At 48.9% G+C, this 19559-nt stretch overlaps 8 protein-coding genes across 8 annotated transcripts; 4 read left to right on the forward strand and 4 right to left on the reverse strand.

Moving 5' to 3' along the window:
• Positions 1 to 106: 106 nt before the first annotated feature.
• Positions 107 to 1452, reverse strand: EV420DRAFT_1564414 (uncharacterized protein). The gene is made up of 4 exons (XM_060473976.1): positions 774 to 1452; positions 655 to 720; positions 475 to 600; positions 107 to 423 (listed from the first exon to the last, which is right to left on the reverse strand). Exons 1-3 carry the CDS (start codon positions 1124 to 1126, stop codon positions 549 to 551), a joined length of 471 nt encoding a protein of 156 aa, XP_060327140.1. The 5' UTR covers positions 1127 to 1452; the 3' UTR covers positions 107 to 423; positions 475 to 548.
• On the forward strand, positions 1453 to 2784 carry EV420DRAFT_1564416 (uncharacterized protein). The gene is made up of 3 exons (XM_060473977.1): positions 1453 to 1729; positions 1791 to 2527; positions 2587 to 2784. The coding sequence occupies exons 1-3, from the start codon at positions 1643 to 1645 to the stop codon at positions 2612 to 2614; spliced, it is 852 nt and encodes a 283-aa protein (XP_060327141.1). The 5' UTR covers positions 1453 to 1642; the 3' UTR covers positions 2615 to 2784.
• An 887-nt stretch (positions 2785 to 3671) lies between these two features.
• EV420DRAFT_1630762 (other/BUB protein kinase) lies at positions 3672 to 5147 on the reverse strand (the record flags this gene model as incomplete). Its single annotated transcript, XM_060476125.1, has 3 exons — positions 4523 to 5147; positions 3882 to 4470; positions 3672 to 3827 (listed from the first exon to the last, which is right to left on the reverse strand). Exons 1-3 carry the CDS (start codon positions 5038 to 5040, stop codon positions 3672 to 3674), a joined length of 1263 nt encoding a protein of 420 aa, XP_060327142.1. The 5' UTR covers positions 5041 to 5147.
• Positions 5148 to 5152: 5 nt separating this feature from the next.
• EV420DRAFT_1338392 (Alpha/Beta hydrolase protein) lies at positions 5153 to 7909 on the forward strand. Its single transcript, XM_060468899.1, has 7 exons — positions 5153 to 6814; positions 6875 to 6888; positions 6943 to 7023; positions 7059 to 7223; positions 7274 to 7395; positions 7444 to 7664; positions 7714 to 7909. The coding sequence occupies exons 1-7, from the start codon at positions 5412 to 5414 to the stop codon at positions 7781 to 7783; spliced, it is 2076 nt and encodes a 691-aa protein (XP_060327143.1). The 5' UTR covers positions 5153 to 5411; the 3' UTR covers positions 7784 to 7909.
• Positions 7910 to 8096: 187 nt separating this feature from the next.
• On the forward strand, positions 8097 to 8650 carry EV420DRAFT_1275003 (Rad52/22 double-strand break repair protein; the record flags this gene model as incomplete). The annotated part of the gene is made up of 2 exons (XM_060467877.1): positions 8097 to 8477; positions 8525 to 8650. Coding segments are annotated over 2 exons (507 nt in total), but the record flags the coding sequence as incomplete, so codon positions are not given.
• Positions 8651 to 10173: 1523 nt separating this feature from the next.
• EV420DRAFT_1646849 (putative oxalocrotonate tautomerase) lies at positions 10174 to 10707 on the reverse strand (the record flags this gene model as incomplete). The annotated part of the gene is made up of 3 exons (XM_060477963.1): positions 10174 to 10278; positions 10327 to 10429; positions 10484 to 10707. The coding sequence occupies 3 exons, from the start codon at positions 10705 to 10707 to the stop codon at positions 10174 to 10176; spliced, it is 432 nt and encodes a 143-aa protein (XP_060327145.1).
• A 226-nt stretch (positions 10708 to 10933) lies between these two features.
• Positions 10934 to 12319, forward strand: EV420DRAFT_1646850 (uncharacterized protein; the record flags this gene model as incomplete). The annotated part of the gene is made up of 7 exons (XM_060477964.1): positions 10934 to 10954; positions 11006 to 11079; positions 11144 to 11587; positions 11642 to 11781; positions 11835 to 11959; positions 12009 to 12059; positions 12110 to 12319. The coding sequence occupies 7 exons, from the start codon at positions 10934 to 10936 to the stop codon at positions 12317 to 12319; spliced, it is 1065 nt and encodes a 354-aa protein (XP_060327146.1).
• A 1240-nt stretch (positions 12320 to 13559) lies between these two features.
• On the reverse strand, positions 13560 to 16025 carry EV420DRAFT_1622095 (L-glutamine D-fructose 6-phosphate amidotransferase; the record flags this gene model as incomplete). The annotated part of the gene is made up of 7 exons (XM_060475775.1): positions 13560 to 13876; positions 13931 to 13992; positions 14046 to 14260; positions 14313 to 15118; positions 15169 to 15529; positions 15564 to 15809; positions 15984 to 16025. 7 exons carry the CDS (start codon positions 16023 to 16025, stop codon positions 13560 to 13562), a joined length of 2049 nt encoding a protein of 682 aa, XP_060327147.1.
• Positions 16026 to 19559: the final 3534 nt, after the last annotated feature.

The raw sequence follows: 19559 nt of genomic DNA on the forward strand, positions 1-19559 counted from the left end.
AGAGTAGAAGAGCTTGAAGTGGCGAAATAAAAATTCCGGTACCCAGAATGAAGAGGAGCACAGGACTAAACCCGGCCTAGGACCTTGTCGATGGCGACAGAAGGGAGAACAGCGCTCCTTTGCATGCCCATTGCCAGACTTTTTCTGCTTACATAACATCATCAAATAAACCCAAAAAGGTAACCCTTGTATACAGCGAAAGAAAAGAGAAGATATCTTCGAAGAGATACTCTACAGGTATCCAAGTTAAAATGAATAGAGGTGGTAGGTAGAAGAAGCAAGAGCATGCGCCTGGCGGGGTCACTGCGGCACTGCCAGTCAATGACGTTTACACACATGAAATATTCGTCTTCGTTCACAAACTTCAACTTTGACATACGTTCATCACAAAATATATACATGTCATCAATCTCATCACCCTTCCTGCAAAAGACGATTTAGGTATGTCCACGCTTAGCAGACTGTTGCACTCACCAGAAAATAAAGATATGGGTATCAGCCGAAATACGTCATAAAATGAATCTGTCACTGTGGGAACACATATCAGGTCATGTCGGGCATCGTTCCGCCAGGGAAATACACACAGGATGTGGACTGTAGCTATTGGAAGAGAATGAGCATCGCAGTGAAACTGAAACCAACTGATGAACTGACCGTCGTAACCTCCGACGATGCGAATTGGACTCTTTGTTCATGAAGGCAAACATTCGGCTCAGCCATCTAAAATGTTGAACATCAGTGAAACGCACAACCAGGAATTAAATGCAACTCACCCAGTGCTACCCTCATCATTACCGGGCGATGATGCCGCACCCATTCCGCTGGCGGAGACAAATACAGGCACTGCTGCGGCTTGCAAAGCCGTTTCGACCAGAGGCTGAGCGCTCAAGTCGGCTACTGGTGGAAACTGGGACTGTAAAGTCCCCGTAGGCGCGGCCGATACGAGGAGCATACCCCAGACGAAGAGAGCGACCAACAGACGACAGAACATGTTCACAGTGGTGCGAGGGTAAACCGACCGTGCAAGCCAAAGATCGAGTCTTTTTAAATAAAATCTGCCGACCAGCGCCACCAGGGAAATTGAGCGTTCCAGAAATGTATTTTTCTGGCAGTTGCTAAACGTCATCCACGCGAAGGAGTTCTTAAATTAGCGCGCTTAGAGAGCGTGGACGTGGAGTGGCCAGTAAGCATTCCAAGGCTGGCGACTAGAAACACCTTTAACAGGCTAACGATTCATATACCAGGGAATCCCTCGGTCTTCAAAAACGTAATGCTTGGAGACACGGAGAATCTACGCCCACGCCAAGAGGCCCTGCGAAAAATCCAAGAAAGACCAGAATAATGGTGCAGGCTCAGCGCTCAGAGGCAGACCAGTGCACGCAACCGACGAGAGCCCATAACGCGGCGGAAAGAAGAGATAACAAGCATGAGGCTCGGGTTTCCGGAGCAAGGACCGAGGGTCCCCGGACCCGGGATACTTCCGTCCCATTATGGCAGTAAGACCCCGCAAAAACTTGAACCGACTTCTCATCCCGAGTATTACTTTTAGTCTTGGGCTGGATAGCGTATTAATATCCGAGGTGTGCACCCTGTCACCATTCCGAGGTAATCTATTTAATACTGATAATAATCTCAGCAATTCATGGCACTGACATCGGACTCGACAAAAGAGGTACTCAGCGTCCTTGCCTACAGCCGACCAGATTTTCGTACAGAAGTCTTGGACCTGGTTCCGTACGGAATTCCGGACAATTATCTATCCCCTCCAACAAGAACTCTCGGGACGCTAGACGTCCCTTCCGATTGAGCTCTTCGAATTGATTTTCCGTTCAGCGGACTTGCGCGCTATCGCATCTTTCCAACGTGTTAACAAACGCGCTAGGATAATCGCTCGCTCGTCCATACCCTACAAGTACTTGCTTCTTCATGCTCCCAGCGCACTCTGTGCTTTGACTAGGTCGACTGCATATTTCACCGTCGGCCAGCTTTACGACGTACTGTGCAGTAGCACATGCAGTGTATGTGACCAGTTCGGCGGGTTCATATGGCTTCCTGCATGTAAGCGATGCTGCGTGCCTTGCCTCAGGGAGTCTCCGCAGTTACGACCCATAACGCAACGTGAATCCATGGCTGCATTGGGTCTCCGGCGAAGGGCCCTGCCAGATGATCCTGGGGCATCTCATATCGGACTCGGGGAGAAACCGCTTAGAAAAGCGCTGCATCAGAAGAGCGGTTATAGGACTGTCGGAACCTCAACCAGTACTCACCATTCTACTGTGAATTTCACCGGCGGCTCCGGCGTTCAGTTCTCTTCAGCGACGTTTCTCCCATATCTCGACCGCTCTACGGGCACACTGCATTATGGCGTGTCCTGTCGTGGCTGTGATTGTGCATATCAGAGTGCTATGAATGATCCTGAAGTCTCATACGTCGAGCGTATGGCGTTGTTTAGGCGGCGAGAGCTAACTTACTCTCTTGACGGGTTTCTCCTCCACCTGGAGACGTGTTCAGAAGGGAAGACCTTATGGTTGAGTATGCAGGACACATCAGGTGCATGCAAGCCAAGACTTACGGAACCATTCATAGGCCACTTTTTGACCTCTCCGCCACCTAAACGGCGATCCTAGCGCTCGACTCATATCTCTCGCTTGTGTAGGAATGGGACCAGGGAAACGGGTTAATTTTCAGACCGAGAAGGGCTAGGTACCAATAGATTCAATCCAAGGTACGGAATCTTAAGTTCAGCACTGCAACCCGAGCTCTTCAGCTCTCTGAGGCGGGAGAGGTATTTCATATCGTTGCTGTAGAAGCAATAACATAAGAGGCGGTGATTGCCTGAAAAGGATTTTACCGGAATGACTGCGGGCTTCTCAGAAGTTAAATCTGTGTGAAGCGTCACTGGAAACGGGGCCCTCCCCAGCCGAAAAAGGTGTCCTTCTCAGCATGTTGCCACTTGCACAAAACGTCTCTACCTCGCGTGACGTTCTAATGACATGTATTCTCTCTAGGAAGGCTAACTGAAAACTTCAAAGATGCCCATCTGCTGATAATCGCGATGCTTCCTATACCGAAGAGAGCATCTGTCTATCCAGTTGGCATCGTTCCAAGAGTCTTTTTCAGCACCGTCGTGACGTTTCCTAACTGCCAGCGTATCCAGGGCATTTCAATGAGTGAAATGAGTGAACTACCTTGTCATGCAAGTTCATGCTGTCTGTCACGGTTGTGCGAATCGTCTGGTAGTTTTTCGCCACCGCTGATGGTAAGGGTTTTTCTGCTTTATTCGTTTACTATTGACGAAGTATACCCGCCTAAACCTGGCTTAGTCTAACTCGTGTCTGTAGCGCTCTGCGAGTCAGCCCTCATTTTGTTTCATTCCGCCATTTGAAGATCTCGAATCAACGATTTGAAGGGCTCTAGCTCTAATGAATGTAGACGGCGATGGTTATTCCCTACTCGCTCGCAACTATTCTACGCCAGGAAGAAGGTCGCATACGCAATGTTCGAAGCTAAGCGTCACTATTGTACAGGAAATGATTATCTTGGTATTTTTATTTAAGTAAGATAAGAGGAAGCAAGATCAAAAATACAATAATCAACATATCAGAAGAACAAGCACATGCGCCAAACTGAGATCCAAGAAAGAGTAAGCTCGTACACAGCAAGACGCCGCTCTAGGGATCATCAAAACCAATGCCATGATCCCCGTAGTTCTTCAAGGGATCTTTCCTCAATGCCTCCGCTTCAGAATTAGCAGTCGAAGCTGAAGCCGGCGTCTTAATCTGCATGACAGACTCGGCCGGAACTGTAGGCGACGTCACGGACGCATCCTACAAATAAAATTAGCGCGATGCCAACACTTTAATAACAGATCATCAACAGACCTCGTCTCTAAAAGGTGTAAACTTGGGAGTCGGTGGAACGTCCTCCTTAGCTTCTTTTGAGTCATCAACAAAGGGCACAATATGGCTCTGCGAAGCGTGTCGTTTCTTCGATGCAGGTGTAGCCGCGCTCTCGGCAGGGTCCACGAATGGAACGATACGAGGACCTGACGAAGATACTATCCTCTTGGACTGTTTAACAGTCGAGCCCACCATCTCCTTGGTCTGCGGAATATTCTCCTTGATCCTGGTTTTACGTGTACCAATATCTGGCCACGCGTTCTGTTCCATTAGCGATGGCCGAGATTCTGAGCCTGTTGGGTCTACGAAGACCTGGAGAGGGGCGTTGGATGTGGAAGCATTGGTAGAATGCAATTGAGCCATGGGTCTGGCGACGACGGGGCCTGTACGGTCTACAGTAGCAGCCAGAGCTGGCCGGCGAGAGGGTAACGAAGAAGCCGTCTCGGGGACTACAATGGGTGACGCGCACATCATCCGTTTTTCGAAATCAACGTGTCTGGCCTTGAGGTGATCCAGTGGCGACGCTCGTCTCGCAATCCCCAGTCTGTAAATATCGTCTGCTTCTTTCCTCCTATGACACAGCATGAATAGGCAAGAAACGAAGTAGTGGACATACGACGCACCTTCCATCGCGCTCCAAGACCGCAGCATACTCTTCATACAGCAAAGAGAAATCGATTCCAATATCGTTTGCGATCAGAAAACGATAAATGATGGTGGGTCTCTCGACGTAGCTCGCGTAGAGCAGCCACAGCTTGAGATAGCGCATTTCGCCCCTCCATCTCCCATCCCTATTATCTTTGAGAACCCTCGTTGCCTCTTCGAGAAGCTCCAGAAGGCCAGACTCCGCATTATGGCCTTGGGGATAGTTCTCAACTGTCCAATAAACCAGTCTGCAATAGGCCTCCAAAGGATCGTCATCTTCATCTTCCATAGCAATTTCGACATTGATCCGGAGTCTGTTTCTGGTTGCCGAGAGCTTCGATTCTCTGTGTGCGTGTGGGGTGGACAATATCGACGACAGCGCTGTTACTCGACGGCCAGTGGCAAGAGGCTGGACATTCTCCTTGGCAGCCTCAAGCAGGTCGCAGTCTACAATTGCAGGTAATTGTCCTTGAATTGGTTCTTCGTGAGTTGACATTGAGAAGCAAGTCTCTGGATGAGTGAGAGGTTGAAAGAAGGACGGCGGCGGTGATGAAAGAGAAAGAATTTGAAATTCTGGTAAACATATATCACATGATCGTGAAGATCGCCCCTATTTTACCTGTTTTAGTAAACTTTATTGCGCTTTAGTGGAAATGGTGCACAAGGCACAGCAGTTGTGAAGAGTTTATCTAGTAGTATGGTGTACAAACCTATGAAGCAAACAAACTCTTGGTTCATCTTGCCGCTGAATATACGTGGGAATGTTCTCATGATATTTCCTTCACGCGCAGATATTTCCCAGTGCATTTCCCACCGTGGCAAGCAAACGTGAGAGCTCGCACACAAGTATGCAAAGGCCGGAAATAAATGCATGACATTGTCAACGCATCCCCCAATCCAGCCATGCACCATACTCCCTCCCAAATAGCATCCTCGCAGAAAGTCCGAGACATCAGCATAAGCCCAGACGGCGAACGCGTTCTCTATCAAGTCCAGCAGTTCTACAAATCAGCTGATCGCGTCCTAGCTGAACTATGGCTTGCACGGACAGACGTCGCTCACAGCGCTCGGCAATTGACAAACGGAGATTTTCACGACCGTGCAGGCGTATTCCATCCGTTTGACTCCAACGTGGTTGTTTTTCTCTCCGACAGATGGGCTCCAGGGAAGGGAGGAAACATCTACTCTTTAAGGCTGGCAGAAGACGAAGAGCCCATGCCCTTGATGGTGGAACCTATGAAGAAGGGTGTGCAGCAATTCCAGATATCGCCTGATGGGAAGTACATCGCCTTCACGTCTGCAGGCGACGGGCCCTCCCGAGGGGATAGAGATGATGCAAGGAGGATAGGGGATAAGCGGGGGCTATCGCATCTTTTCCTGCTCAATCCAATTACAGGAGAGGTATCATCCATAAGCCACATAAGAAAGGATCGGCATGTCGAGAGCTTCACTTGGAGCCCAGATAGCAAGGAATTACTTTATAGGTTACGGGAGGACAGAGGACCGGAGGCAGCCGAACGGGAAGTGTTGCTGGAAAGGGTGCCCATTGTCTCTGAAGACGCGCCCGTGACGATTAACGCGTATCCCCGCTCGCCTTCTGGATCGAATATATGGCTCAGTTCAGGCCACATTCTGACTCTGCAGAACCATGAGGCATCCAATATCCTCGATGCACGAACGCTGTACGTTAGTCAAGGGGCGGACAAGAGGGCGTTGGTACGGAAGTTATATGGCGTGACAGAAGACGCTATCCGGATTGTCGATATGTCGAATCACAGTGACCCTACTAGCAGTGGGATGATAGCTGTCGAAATAGCCACCGACACTGACACACGGATCGACAGACTTTCTTTTTCTGCATCAAACGACGACGAATATGAATTCCATTCGCTTTTCTGCACACAGGACGAAGCCATATGGTTCGGGGCATGGGACGCCAAAAGAGTACGCAGTGCGACAGGTGTCTCGTATGTGTTTGCTGCGGTACTGAGCTCTGGCATACGACACGAGGCACCGAATGTGTGGTCTGTTCGCATCGATAGTGGGCAAAGGTACTGCGCGAAAAGCCTGTCAGGGCCGAGCATAAGGAAACAGTTATCGTCCCATCTGCAGTGGCTTATGGACGCACCTCAGGTAAAGACCGAAGTCATTCGATGGAAAAGCAAAGACGGTGTCGAACTTAGCGGCCTGGTAAGATATCCCCCGGGCATTGACCAAAGGTGCGCTTGTGCTTTGCCAACCATCCTATTCTTGCATGGAGGGCCATACCGGTAGGGATTCTCGGATTACTCTTTGTTTTCGAAATCCCGTTGATGCTGAGACTGATTCAGCCGAGACGTCCCAGGTTATTAGTTTTTACCAAGATGAGCGGTGGCAAGGCTTACCGACAATTAAACAGATTATATGCCCTACTTCTGTAATTGGCGCGAGATGCTCGCATCCGCCGGGTACCTTGTAATTTCGCCTAATTACCGAGGAAGTGAGTAAACTATGAACGTCGCTAAAATCCCATAGCTGATCGCCGTATTCAAGGCCAGGGAAAAGGTCATGTTTTTGCACACGCCGCGGCTCGTGGTATCGGTGTTTTCGATTGGCCTGACTGCGAGAGCATGGTGCATGAGGTAGTCGCCCGCGGCCTTGCTAATCCAGATAGGCTAGCAGTAGCGGGATGGAGTCATGGTAAATGGTTCTTGCTATGCGGCATATCTCGGTCATTAAATTCCTAAAAGGTGGATCACTGACGGCATGGGGTGTCACGCAAACTAAGACCATGTTCCAAGCAGCCATTGTGGGGGCCGGCGTCTCCAACTGGGAGAGCATGGTAATGGAAGCTGCTTCGCCGGAGCTGGAGGTAAGCTGCCACCAGAAATATACAGAGCCAGTATATAGATTTCTTTAGGGCGCGCTCGGGGGTATTTCGCCCTGGAAGGGGCGATTGAGAAAGGAAAGTCCTGTGCAACGAGTAGCTGGGGTGACCACTGCAGTTTTGATTCTCCATGGCGAAAAAGACGAGCGCGTTCCGCTTGGCCAAGGTATAGGACTATACAGAAGCTTGAAGAGAACCGACAGTCGCTGTAAGGACCGAGTGGAGATGGTAATATATCCAAGAGAACCCCACGGGTAAGCAGTCAAAAATTTTCGCCCGAAGAAAAAACTGTAGGCTCTTTAGATTTGTCGAAAGAAAGCACGCCGAGGATGTAATGCTCAGAGTATTGGAGCATCTTCGAAAGTGGTTGTAGTTTTTTTTTTGATTTTTTATCAATATTCTAAAAAACGATCACGTGAATTGAACACGGAGTCACGGACCGGGACCGTGGCGTCCAAACACGTGTAAAGTCTTCTGTCTGTTTGCGACCACCATCCACTATTTTCTTGTTTTGACGTCGATTTTTCAACGGCGTCGCTTTCAATCGACCATTTTACAAGCCTTAGTTGAATGGCTGGGGCCTTCAGCGGCCATATTATCGATTGCTACCAAAGGATCTCTATCAAGCAACATGAAGTACCAAGTCTAATATCACGACGTCCGGACCGCTATCATTTGACCCTTCGATGCACGGTTCCTGCAGTATCGCCTCTTCTTCATCTCACCCACCGTATGATCCTGCGACTCTTCAGCAGAAACTGACTCAAAAGCTCGGTCCCGAATACATTTCCACTCGACCAGGTCCTGGCGGAGGGCCAAAGCTTACTTATGCTGAGGGCTGGAAGATAATAAATCTTGCCAATGAAGTCTTTGGATTTGACGGCTGGAGTTCAAGTATTGTCACTATGAGCACCGACTTTTTGGATTTCGACGAGACGACACGCAGATATAGCATTGGGATCACGGCCGTCGTGCGGGTGACTTTGGTGGCTAGTGGGTCATTTCATGAAGATGTTGGATATGGGATGGTAGAGAATACGAAGAGCAAAGGGCAAGGTTTGGACAAAGTGAGTTCTTCGTCGCTGTCTAATTTACCAACCTGATAGTTATCCAGTGCAAGAAAGAGGCTGTCACGGACGGTCTCAAGCGTGCTCTCAGAAATTTCGGAAACCTCTTGGGAAATTGTTTATATGACAAGGGATATGCCCAAGAAGTCGTCAAAATCAAAGTTCAGCAGGTATGGATTGATCTATCCATGACAGCTTCTACCATACATACTGACGGACTCAGCCGAAATTTGACAAGTCACAGCTGCATCGAAGACCAGAATTTGTTGAACCACTACCGTCAGGCAATCCGCCCCCGGCACAGACGAATACACTTGTACAAGCGCGCACCAACACCTCAACAGCAGCAGCAACAACGGCCTGCACCAGTTCCCCGGCAGCCACAAGCATACATCCCCCCGCAACCACAGCGAGCTCCTCTACCTCAGCAGCCACAGCCACCACCGCAACAAAATACCTTGGTGCCGCAACAACAAAGACTGCCCCAACCAATCAATGCCACATCCAAATCCTCTACTTCGAAATCTCATAACCAGCTCAATCTCTCAACGACACTGCAGCAGCCTGATTCCAATTCCTCTTCCTCCGGCAATGGGAACATCCATACCAAGGCCACCTCTTCGTCGACTATGTCATCGATTGAGCCCGACGGCGATGATTCATTCCTGTTTGGCTCCGAAGACGACGCTTTTCTCGCCACAGTGGATCTTGGTGACGGCGATATGGGAAGGCCCATCTTGTGTGAAGGCGAAGAGCTCGAGGACGATAGCACCGGAAACAGTGGCTCACGGGCCGAGGATGTGGATCGCAGCGTCCTTGGGGAGCAGTTTAGAGAGAATAAACCACAAGTACTACCATTTGCACAAAGTGAAGCACAACGTCAACAGCAGAAGCAGAATCGACTAGCCGCTATCAAAGCCGAAATCGAAAATCATCCTGCCGAACGAAGCGTGCTAGGAGAACGAGCGAACGTTGGAGGAGCGATATTGCCTCCCAACAATCCCAAGCCCATTATACCACGAACATCCCTGGAGCGACAACAGCAAAACCAGAATCGTGTTGCCCTTATCAACTCTTATCAACAACAGCCGACTGGGCAGCAGAGTGCTCCAAACTCACAAAGACGCCCTGACACACCCACGGGCGGGTTTAGGTTTCCGACCGGGGCGATGGTAAGTTTGTCGAAGGTCCAGCTGTCCGGTTTGCACTGGACTCAACGTTTTTGCCTAGAATCCCCCTGGACCTCCGTCAATGCATAGTGGCGTGAAGCGAAACGCGGATGGGGTTCCGTGAGTACCTATCTGCTGTTCTTGCTGATGCTAAGATAACGATTCCTCAGAAGGAAACCAGGTCCGGGAATGGGTTTGAGCAATAGGACACCACTAGGAACGTTATCTCTGGAGCCAGATGGAAAGAGGATAAAGCGGTAGCCGCTGGCCTGGGCGGTCCGATGACTTTCTCGTGTATCACTGTTCAGAATTAGCATTTTCTATCGAAGTTGGTGATTGTCGGCCTCCTCAGGGACATTTCCGGCCCGAACACTCGTAAGTGGCGATAGAGGTACTCACCAGCCACGGACCGCTGTTACGCGAGTAGTCTCTGTTCTAGCAAGGTGCTTCTCCACAGGTACGTTATCCGCTGGAAACTATATACATGCCCATATCTCCACTGTTAGGGATGATAATCGGTGCCGCTCTTAGTAGTACGGGATTGGCCTATTCTCCTTGGCCCAAAGCAACTCAATCTCGGCGTTATGGACCACATGAGGAGGTATGATTCCATTCTCCCTCCATAACTGTGGCTTATGATTGAATGAGTATAGGTGTCAATCTGAAAGGGGAGAACTCACATCAGAATCGATTACTTCAACTTCCCAATCAACGCCGCGGCCTTTGGTAAATGGCGCTATTGTCTGTTCATACCTGTCCATGAATTTAGTCTTGTCTTCATCACTATCTGCATGTTCAGACGTGGTGAATAAGTCAACCCATCGAGGAAACGCGTACGTTGCGAATTGTTTAGCAAGATGGTGGACAATTATGCGAACAAAATTGTCCGTTGCCTTTCCACCAACGAAATAACCGTGTCTCGGAATATCAATAAAGAGGACTACGACGTAGAACTCAGGAAGGCCAATTTTGGCATACAAGTCCGTGATAACTTTGGACAAAGTCTGCTTGTCCTCGTCCGAGTAAAGATTTGGAGGGATAAAGAAGCGATGAAGAGGCATGATTGCGTTTGGGACTATCGGTGCGCTTTGTTCTGCTCTTAAATCCCACGCACTCAATACAATTGACCCCACAAGCTTGGCCTCAGGAAGCCGAAGCATGACTCTGCCCGAAGGCCTATTTTGTAAGAAAATGTAATCAATGTATTCAAGTGCGGAGCACCTGCCCGAGGCTTCTCGGGACTTATAGGTAAGCGAACCACTTATTCTTCTAGACATTAATTCATCTATGGCCTCAGAAAGAATTCTGGTATGCCATCCTTTCGTAACTGCTTTTTCAATGCCGCGCTCACTGAAGTAGGTCACTGGCGCGACAGGTTTTTTGGGCAGTCATGTCGTTATCAAGGCTCTTGAGAATGGATACGCAGTTCGTGGGTCCGTTTCCGAGTTTCTTCCATTATGAGCCTGAGCGCGTACCGTGCTAACCGCGGCCTCACAGGACCGTGAGGTCCCCGTCTCAGGCCAAGGAAGTCCGCACTTTTTGGACATCCTACGGCGATAGATTTGATTCGGTTGTCGTGCCAGATTTGGTCGAAGGAGATTATACTGAGGCTTTGAAAGGTGCCTTACATTTCCAGCTTGGTACCCTGACTGCGATCTTACTTCACCTAGGTATAAGTGCCGTTATTCACGTGGCATCGCCTTTTTTTCGAAGCGTAAATGATCCTAGAAAGGATCTTCTTGATCCCGCGAGGCAGGGGACGGTCAAAGTTTTGGAAGCATGTCTCAAGCATGGTGTTCAACGTGTTGTTGTCACTGGGAGCATCGCCGCAGTCATCGACTCAGCCAAGGGTGGTAAGCTGCCTATCATGCCACCGTCGATTTGTTGTGACCTCATTATCCAGATATCTGGCGTGACTATACCTATACCTGCAGAGGACTGGTATGACGTAGTGAATTCTGTGAAATTAGCAACATAGGCTCACTGATACGCCAGGAACTCTCTAACCTATGAGCAAGCTGTTTCTGGCGCGCTTCCTGGAATAGGTGTTTACGCTGTTTCCAAAAAAATTGCCGAAATGGCCGCCTTCGAATTCGCCCGCGAGCATCCAGCAATGCATGTCACCGTGATGAGTCGTACGTGTGCCCTTACATTATCTCTAGGGTTGTTCCATTCATTCTTCTTTTAGCTACCATGATATTTGGTCCCCTCGTCCTACCTGCTGACCTTTCGGCCTTGAATACCTCGTCTCAGGACATATACAATCTCATCAGTGGCAAGCTGGAAGATACGGCGTTACCTGCATGCACTGATGTGAGAGATGTCGCCACGCTCCATGTCAAGGCTTTGAAGGTCGATTCAGTCATTGGGAAGAGGGTTCTTGTTCAACGGCGCCATGTTCACATTCTATGAGGTACGATATCAATTCATCCGCTGAACTTCTCTTGTTAATGTATCACTTAGGCCGTGAATATCTTGAGCAAGCAACGGCCAAATTTAATTCCCCGCTTACCATCGCTGGATGGTGCTGAGCTCAAAGTTACGAGCAAGAAGGCCAAAATCGACGTTTCTATCGCGGAGACCGAGCTTGGAATCAAATGGACATCTTTCGAACAGTGTCTTCTTGATACTGTCGACGAGTTCATCAGGATAGAAGCGGCGGCTAAGCTCTAGTCAAATTGTACAATATATCAAGTCATAACATGAGATTTTGGCCACTACTCTCCAATTCAGACTTCAAGATGACAAGAGATTACAGACTTTTAAATATGCACTTGTAGAAATGGGAGGCCAGGAGGAACAAAAACAGTCAATAGCATGGCAGTGCGAACAGAGCGTTAGAAGAGCGTCGGCGTTGCAAGAGCTGATCATAAATCATGGTGATCCAACATTATCGGCCGTAGGCCTCCTTGGCAGCTGGGGTATCATTAGCCAAAGACGCCGCACAAGTTTACTTGAGAGGCACTAACCTGAATTAGTCCTTTAATCAATGCGACGACGTCGCCGGCATACACACTATATCTGTGTGGGGCGTCTCTGCCGACATCGGTTGTGAATCTGTTGGTGGCTCATATGTAGTACAATCCGGCTGATCGTGCGTAGGGATCGGGATCCAGTTGAGTGTTACTCCATTGACCAAATTTTCTGATAGGTGGGGTCGCCAAGAATCATAACAAGTCAACACCTCTTTGTCCGGTCTGCTCGTTCATCTCATAATGCATGCCCAGTGCAGTGATGATCCCCTTTACGGCCTCTAATTCCCCAGACATTTGCGCGAGTAAAGTGTGGAGATTGGATTCCCTGTGATGGGCATCGTTGAGGCTGTTCACTGCGACTTGGCGGTATTGCGATGAATGCCGCTCTAGCTCGGCATATCGCCGCTGCAAGTCGAATAATTGATTATTTATTTCCGCGATAGCTCGAGCTTTTTCAGATTGGAGAAGAGATACCATTTGCTCAGTACCGTGCGCGATGGAAAGCGACGGCGGACGCAGCGGCGGTTGAGGGTCTTGGGACATTGTGCGGGATAAGGGAAGGCAAGAAAGGAAGAATATTTGAAGTCAGAAAAGCTCAAAATTCGGTTCCTTCTTCTAATTCCGTGGCGCAGATCGTCCATAACACCCGGCTCCGAACGAACAACACAACGACATGCAAATTGAGAAGTCCTGCTAGGCGAAAGGAGTACGTATGTACAATGAATGATGATGGCAGCTCTCTTGAATGTCCAATCCGTTCTGATACTTCCTACAAAACTAATCATATGTCAGAGTCCGCGACATTAAAGTACAGTAATTTTCCAGTCCACGTGCAAAATGAGTGTGAGATCTATCTTCCGTCTTTCCTTACTCGACAGTGACCGATTTTGCCCTGAATATGGTTCAGTTAGCAGCGACAGGTCTGATACTGACGAGACTTACAAGTTCCTGGGGAAATCAACATCACATCCGTTCTTCACAGCCAGATGGTAACTGAGCAACTGAAGGGGAATGATGTTTAAGAGGCCCTGGAGGCAGTCGGTGGTCTTCGGAACACGGATCGTCTTAGCGCCCTTAGGGATACCATCATCATCTTCTGTACAAAGGACGATGGGCTGGGCCTTCCGGGCCGTTATCTGTGCAAATGCAGACTGAACCTTGGGATAGAGGGAGTCTTGCGTCATGATGATGATGACGGGCATATTCTCGTCAATCAGGGCCAGGGGACCATGCTTGAGCTCTCCAGCAAGTATACCTGTACAAGTATTCGTTAATCAGTATTGCCATCATTTAGCCAATCATGACATACCCTCAGAGTGCATGTAACTGATCTCCTTGATTTTGAGGGCACCTTCAAGACATGTAGCGTATCTGGAAAGTGATGAAATAAGAATACAGAAAAAATAGAGCAAGTCGGAACATACTGGTATCCTCTGCCCATGATCAACAAACTTTTGTTGTCGGCAACCGTGCTGGCCAACTGTTGAAGTTGGGAGTCCTGTTCCAGTACACGTTTGATTTGGGAGGGCATGGCATGAAGACCTTCAATGATTTGGTTACGACGTTCTGTGAAAGAGATGCGATCTTCCGAAAGTTGGAGAGCCATCATCAACAAAGCAATGTATTGGGACGTGTATGCCTAATAGACGGCTGTCAGCAGGGGGATCTGAGAGAGAGCGAGCAAAACGTACTTTGGTGGAAGCCACACCGACTTCGGGACCGGCGTTAATGTGGACACCACAGTGAGTCTCCCGAGAAATAGTAGAACCGACGGTGTTGACAACACCAACACAGAGTGCTCCGCGTTCTAAACAGTATCGCAATGCCAAGATCGTGTCCGCAGTCTCGCCACTTTGACTCAAGAATATGCAGATGTCATCTCTAAAGATAGGCGTCTTGCGGTCCAAAAAGTCACTAGCTAGCTCGACGCTGACAGGTATCTCAGTTAACTCCTCGAATATGGCACGGGTAGCGATGCAGGAATGATAGCTGGTGCCACAAGCGATGAAAACGATTCTGCGACCACGACGTATGATGGGTAAGTACTCCCGCAAGCCACCGAGTGTAATCTTGTTAGTGTCAAAGTTGACACGCCCACGCATGGTGTTGACAACCGACTCTGGCTGTTCGTAGATCTCCTTCTGCATGAAGGTGTCAAATTTGCCCTTCATGATGGCAGCGATTTCAATTTCGAGGGTTTCGATGCTTCGGGTGGAAGCGATCTGGCCAGGGGTCTGGTTGGCATCCTCCTTGCGGCGGAGACGGTGAATGTGGAGTTCTCCTTCAGCGATGTGAGCGATGTCATCATCTTCGAGGTAGAGAACGCGCTTGGTGTGCTCGACGACAGCAGCAGCATCAGAGGCGATGAAAAATTCAATAGGTTGAGGAAGGCCATCTTCTGACATGAACCCGCGAGACTGTCGACTAAGGGCACCAGGCTTTGCAGTGGGAGGGGCAAGGAGTGAAGATGTGGTGGAGGTGGGCGAGGTAGGTTGAACTAGACATTACTGAGGAAATGGTGCAGAAATCATGAAAAGTAGTACTCACGGTTAGCGGCCTGACTAGGGTCCCGCGCGAATTCGACATCAACGAAATCGACCTTGAGCTTCCTGTCGGTCTTAACGCCGATAAGAAGAGGAGAACCGCGACGAGCCGTCACGACCTCGTTGGGGAAGTGGGTCGACTTGAAAACGAATGCAAAGGAACCCTCGAGCTCCTTCAATACCAACTTGACAAGGTCGGTGAAAGTGAGGTGCTTGGACGCCTGCGAATCATAAACATATTTCAGGAGCTTGGCGACAGCTTCCGTGTCGGTTTCCGTCTCGAACAGGTATCCACGCTTTTGAAGCACAGCACGAAGCTCGCCGCTGTTGGTGACGATACCGTTGTGAACGACGATGAATTCGGCCTTTTCATCAGGAGCGGATGGGATGACAGTTGACACGCGAAGGAGGTCCGTGCGTTGCCCACCGAGTGTGTGCGATGGAGACTTGAGAATCGAAGGTTTTGTCGTAATCCATGACGGTTCCGGCAATTTGTTTTCGGAGGCCAGCTACCTTTCCAACCTCCTTGAAGAAAACAACCTCGCCAGGTTTGTCACCGTCGATTCCCAGTCCAGCTGAGTCATATCCTCGGTATTCCTGGCGAGCAAGACCGCCACAAAGTATTTCAAGGACCTCTTGACGACGCTGTAAATGGAAATAGCGTCAGCAACCAAGATCGCAAAACGGACCACGACCATCAGATGGCACCAGATGCTACCAAGAAATACGTGTCCTCAACAACATGGGGTAACGCTCGCCATCGACGGCATTTCTAGGATCTTATGCGCCATCGCGAGCAAAGAGGTGGACAAGACTTGCCTTTTCCTTCAAGAAGTTGCAGTAGGCGAATATTCCACACATCGTCAATTAAAGGGTATTGAACTGGTGATGAGCCAGATCATCAGCACCACACCGAAGCTTCCATATACATTAACTCACTGAAAAAAGTTTGGTCGTTGAGCGCTGGCGTGTCGTTGCGAGATGGAAGTTGAGAAAGGATGATTGGTGAAACGCGCTCTTTATAGCACCCCTTTATAGAAAACGCTGGTAACGCCAGAATCGGCAAGCAAGGACAAATAATGACATTCTTGACATGCATGCTTTGCACAGCTTTGTGATCGGTAGGAACCGCCACCCAGCGCGTCAAACTTCCTTCCCCTCGCACCGCCCATAGCTGAGAGCTGTGCTGTATGAACGTATGTTCAAATTCTATTTGTCGTCATTGATTTTCCTATGACGTTTTTCTGGACGCTCAACCGAATGCTGTGAAGCATCCTTGTTTCTATGTATACTTTACAAGTTTCATTTGTTCTCAGCCTCTCCCATTGGGGGAATATTACGCGTCCGTCTCGATGACCCTTTCATAAAGCGGAAGAGATAATCCACCGATTACAGCGGTACTTGAACACATCCGCATCAGATGTTCGTAAGGCGGGATTCAGTGTATTATTGAATTCAAGAAGCATACATTGATCTCAAGTTTCGAAGCTAGGTAATAGAGCGACGAGGGCTACGTTCGCCTTTTTTCTACTATGGCCATTGCAAGCCGTTTTCTTGATGTCTGCTCCGCTGATGGCTCCGCAGTGGTACGAGCCCGTGTCTGCGTGGGCCCGTGGATCAATGTGGATGGGTGTGGGAGTTCGGTGCAGACGGATGAAGAACGGTATTAGGAGGATGCTGTGCGCTTACTTCCCTAGAAGATGATTATTCCGTCTATCATGCAAAATTGGGGGATGCGAAGAGTCGGCTCAAGGTTTCTTGCGTCGGATTCTTTGCTATCAACACTTGCTGCGGTGATTCATTTATCCTCTCGTTCGTCCTTAATGCTGACAAGGAACCTTTTGTATGCAGGGCTCAGGGCCAATTGGTCCGCATGCAAACCTTCGGCATATACATGCCTGGGCGCGGTTTGCTTCATCTAAAGTTCAAGATCACCGCCTCAGTCTCACTGTGACAGACATGGGAAACATGACTAAATTCTACCTTTGCGGTCAAGGTTGTTTGCCAGCTGCACTAGAACATATTGGTCCATCAAGTATAATACGTCCTCTGATCGATCGTCTTGACAGTCGAGGCTAGTATCTGACACTCGTCTAAAAAAAAGCTTAACGGGAACCCTGGCAGAATTGCATCCGTTGGGTCATGTTCTCACTAGGATAATATTGCGGTGCTGATATAAATGCACACGCCGGATCTGAAGTTGTCTCGACTCGGACTTATCTGAAGTTGGTCGGTTAGTCAAGTTATCTTCCAAACTACGGCGCCCGGCCTCTGCTTGTATATGTGCATACTGTTGCAACATAAAGAAAGCAAGCTTGTTACACCAATGTCATTTATGTCTTGGTCAGCGTGGACGTGCCATTTCGACTTCCGCCCTTCGTATAGATTTTTTGTGTCTACCTTATTAACAACGAGAAAAGCTAATAAAAGTCCACCTAAACTAGTGCGCAGGTGCAAAGTTGTGGGGGTGCTTCGGTGCAGTACGTCGAGTTCCTGTGAAGTCACAGCGCATTTTCAGGCGAAAATTCCTTTGCAGGTCTCTCGGAATGTAGAGTCTCGAGAACTCCCGGCATCTAGCAGCTATCTTCCCGGAGACTCTTGAACAACCCTGCTGCGGATGGGCTACGTTCGCATACCTCACAAAGCATAGGCGGTTGTATGGAAATATGACATCCGTAATCGTCCCCTAATCTGCCGTGGAAACTACAGAAATGTAGGAGGGGAGGGCAAGCAAGGATTGCTCTTCCTCATGCGTTCCCCAGAACCCTTGTCGGATAAGGCGGTGAAGACTTCAGCCTTTCCAGATGTGAGGACCCTTCACACGAAGCTGACTAAAATCGTCGTACAGATATCTGGTGTGGGTGTGCAATCAATGGGCGCAGCTTTGAGACTTGAACCGGACCCGTTCTCCTGGTAAAGAAGGTTTATACCCCGGGAAAACCGGCCCGTAATGCCGACTTGGTCAAGAAACCTTTGGGTTATGTCTTTCTATCCATCCGTCGGGCATCGCCCTAGAACCATCTCTGTCATCGATGAAGCCAACGTTTTGGTGCATATCCCATCCCCATTCCTCCCATTTCATCACATCGTTACTGTATCGATCACTGAAATTATGATGGGTATATTCGTGTGTTAGTCTTAGTGAGCTCAAGCTGGGCTGCCTCGTTGTTCTATGAACTCACGATTTCTGCAGTCTCACGAAATTCGACTCAATTAGCTCAATATGTGCCACGATCAACTCAGAGACCCGTACTCACACCTCATCGACCACCATTCGGTACTTGAGCACGCGGTTTCATGTTGAGAAAGCACTATCGCCAATGGCCAGCAGTTGTCACAGAGCATAAGGTTTTTATTGCGTGCTAGTCCGTCGCTGATATCGATTTTCCGGTCTGAAGTGGTTATTAAAGAGCAAGACCCGAGCGCTGGAGTGATGGGTGGACTCGTTGATGGGGAATGAAGACCCAAGTAAGTCGACCGATCATGTGTTCGTCCTCTTCTTCTCGACGACAGACAGAAAACGTCCGTGACAACCTAGCCGAGCAAAGTGCCGGCTGTTCATCGAACGACTCAGTTGTATGGATCCGTCAATGTCGCACTAATCTTATCAGCTCGAGGTGCCTCTTATATCTGTCGTGGTGAAAGCGATCTATCTCTGGGTTGTCCTCGATCTTTGCGCCTTAGTGTCCATCCATCCGCTTGAGGTCACGATAGGTCTCTGAAGCATTCACAAAAAAGAATTGATAATGGATAGCGACTTTCCGAGTTTTGTATCAAAGACGAGTTCTTGGCTCTTTCATAGCGCCAATCCGAAAATCCGATGATTACTATTCTGCTGTGTTACATGATCCACTAAATTCTATAGTCCAAGCATTACCCTGTCGTTGTGCCTGGCACATAACTCGCCCTCATTCGTCTGCCGCCCTTCTGTGGATCTATTTCTCCATCTGTGCTCCAAGTCTCTCACAAGACTCGGCCGACAGCTGATATTTGCCGTGGATCCGAGCGTACAACTCAATTAACCCGCCTCTGACACACATTTTTGAACGCTAATACTTAAGTATACACGCGTGATGGAGGCGAGACGTTATTTTTAGAAATCATGATCTTGATCTGAGAAGCACTCACCCACATCCTCGTTGTTCTCAAGGTCATTATTAGTCTGATCACCGCCTCCTTTTTGTGGAACGTGAGTGCCTAGAGTTACGTGTCAGAAAATTAACGACTTTACAAGTTCTTCTCGACGAGCGCCCAAGTTTAAGATCATGGATTTGGAATGCCGACGAAGTTGTTCATGTTCACCGACCCTTTCCCGGCTAGTACAAAAGGCTAGAATGCATCGCAAGGAGCTCTTTCATGCGTCACATGGCTGATTCATTCGTTTCATCCATTGAA

Source organism: Desarmillaria tabescens, assembly GCF_030435595.1.
Source record: "Desarmillaria tabescens strain CCBAS 213 chromosome Unknown EV420scaffold_37, whole genome shotgun sequence".
NCBI classification, from domain to species: domain Eukaryota; kingdom Fungi; phylum Basidiomycota; class Agaricomycetes; order Agaricales; family Physalacriaceae; genus Desarmillaria; species Desarmillaria tabescens.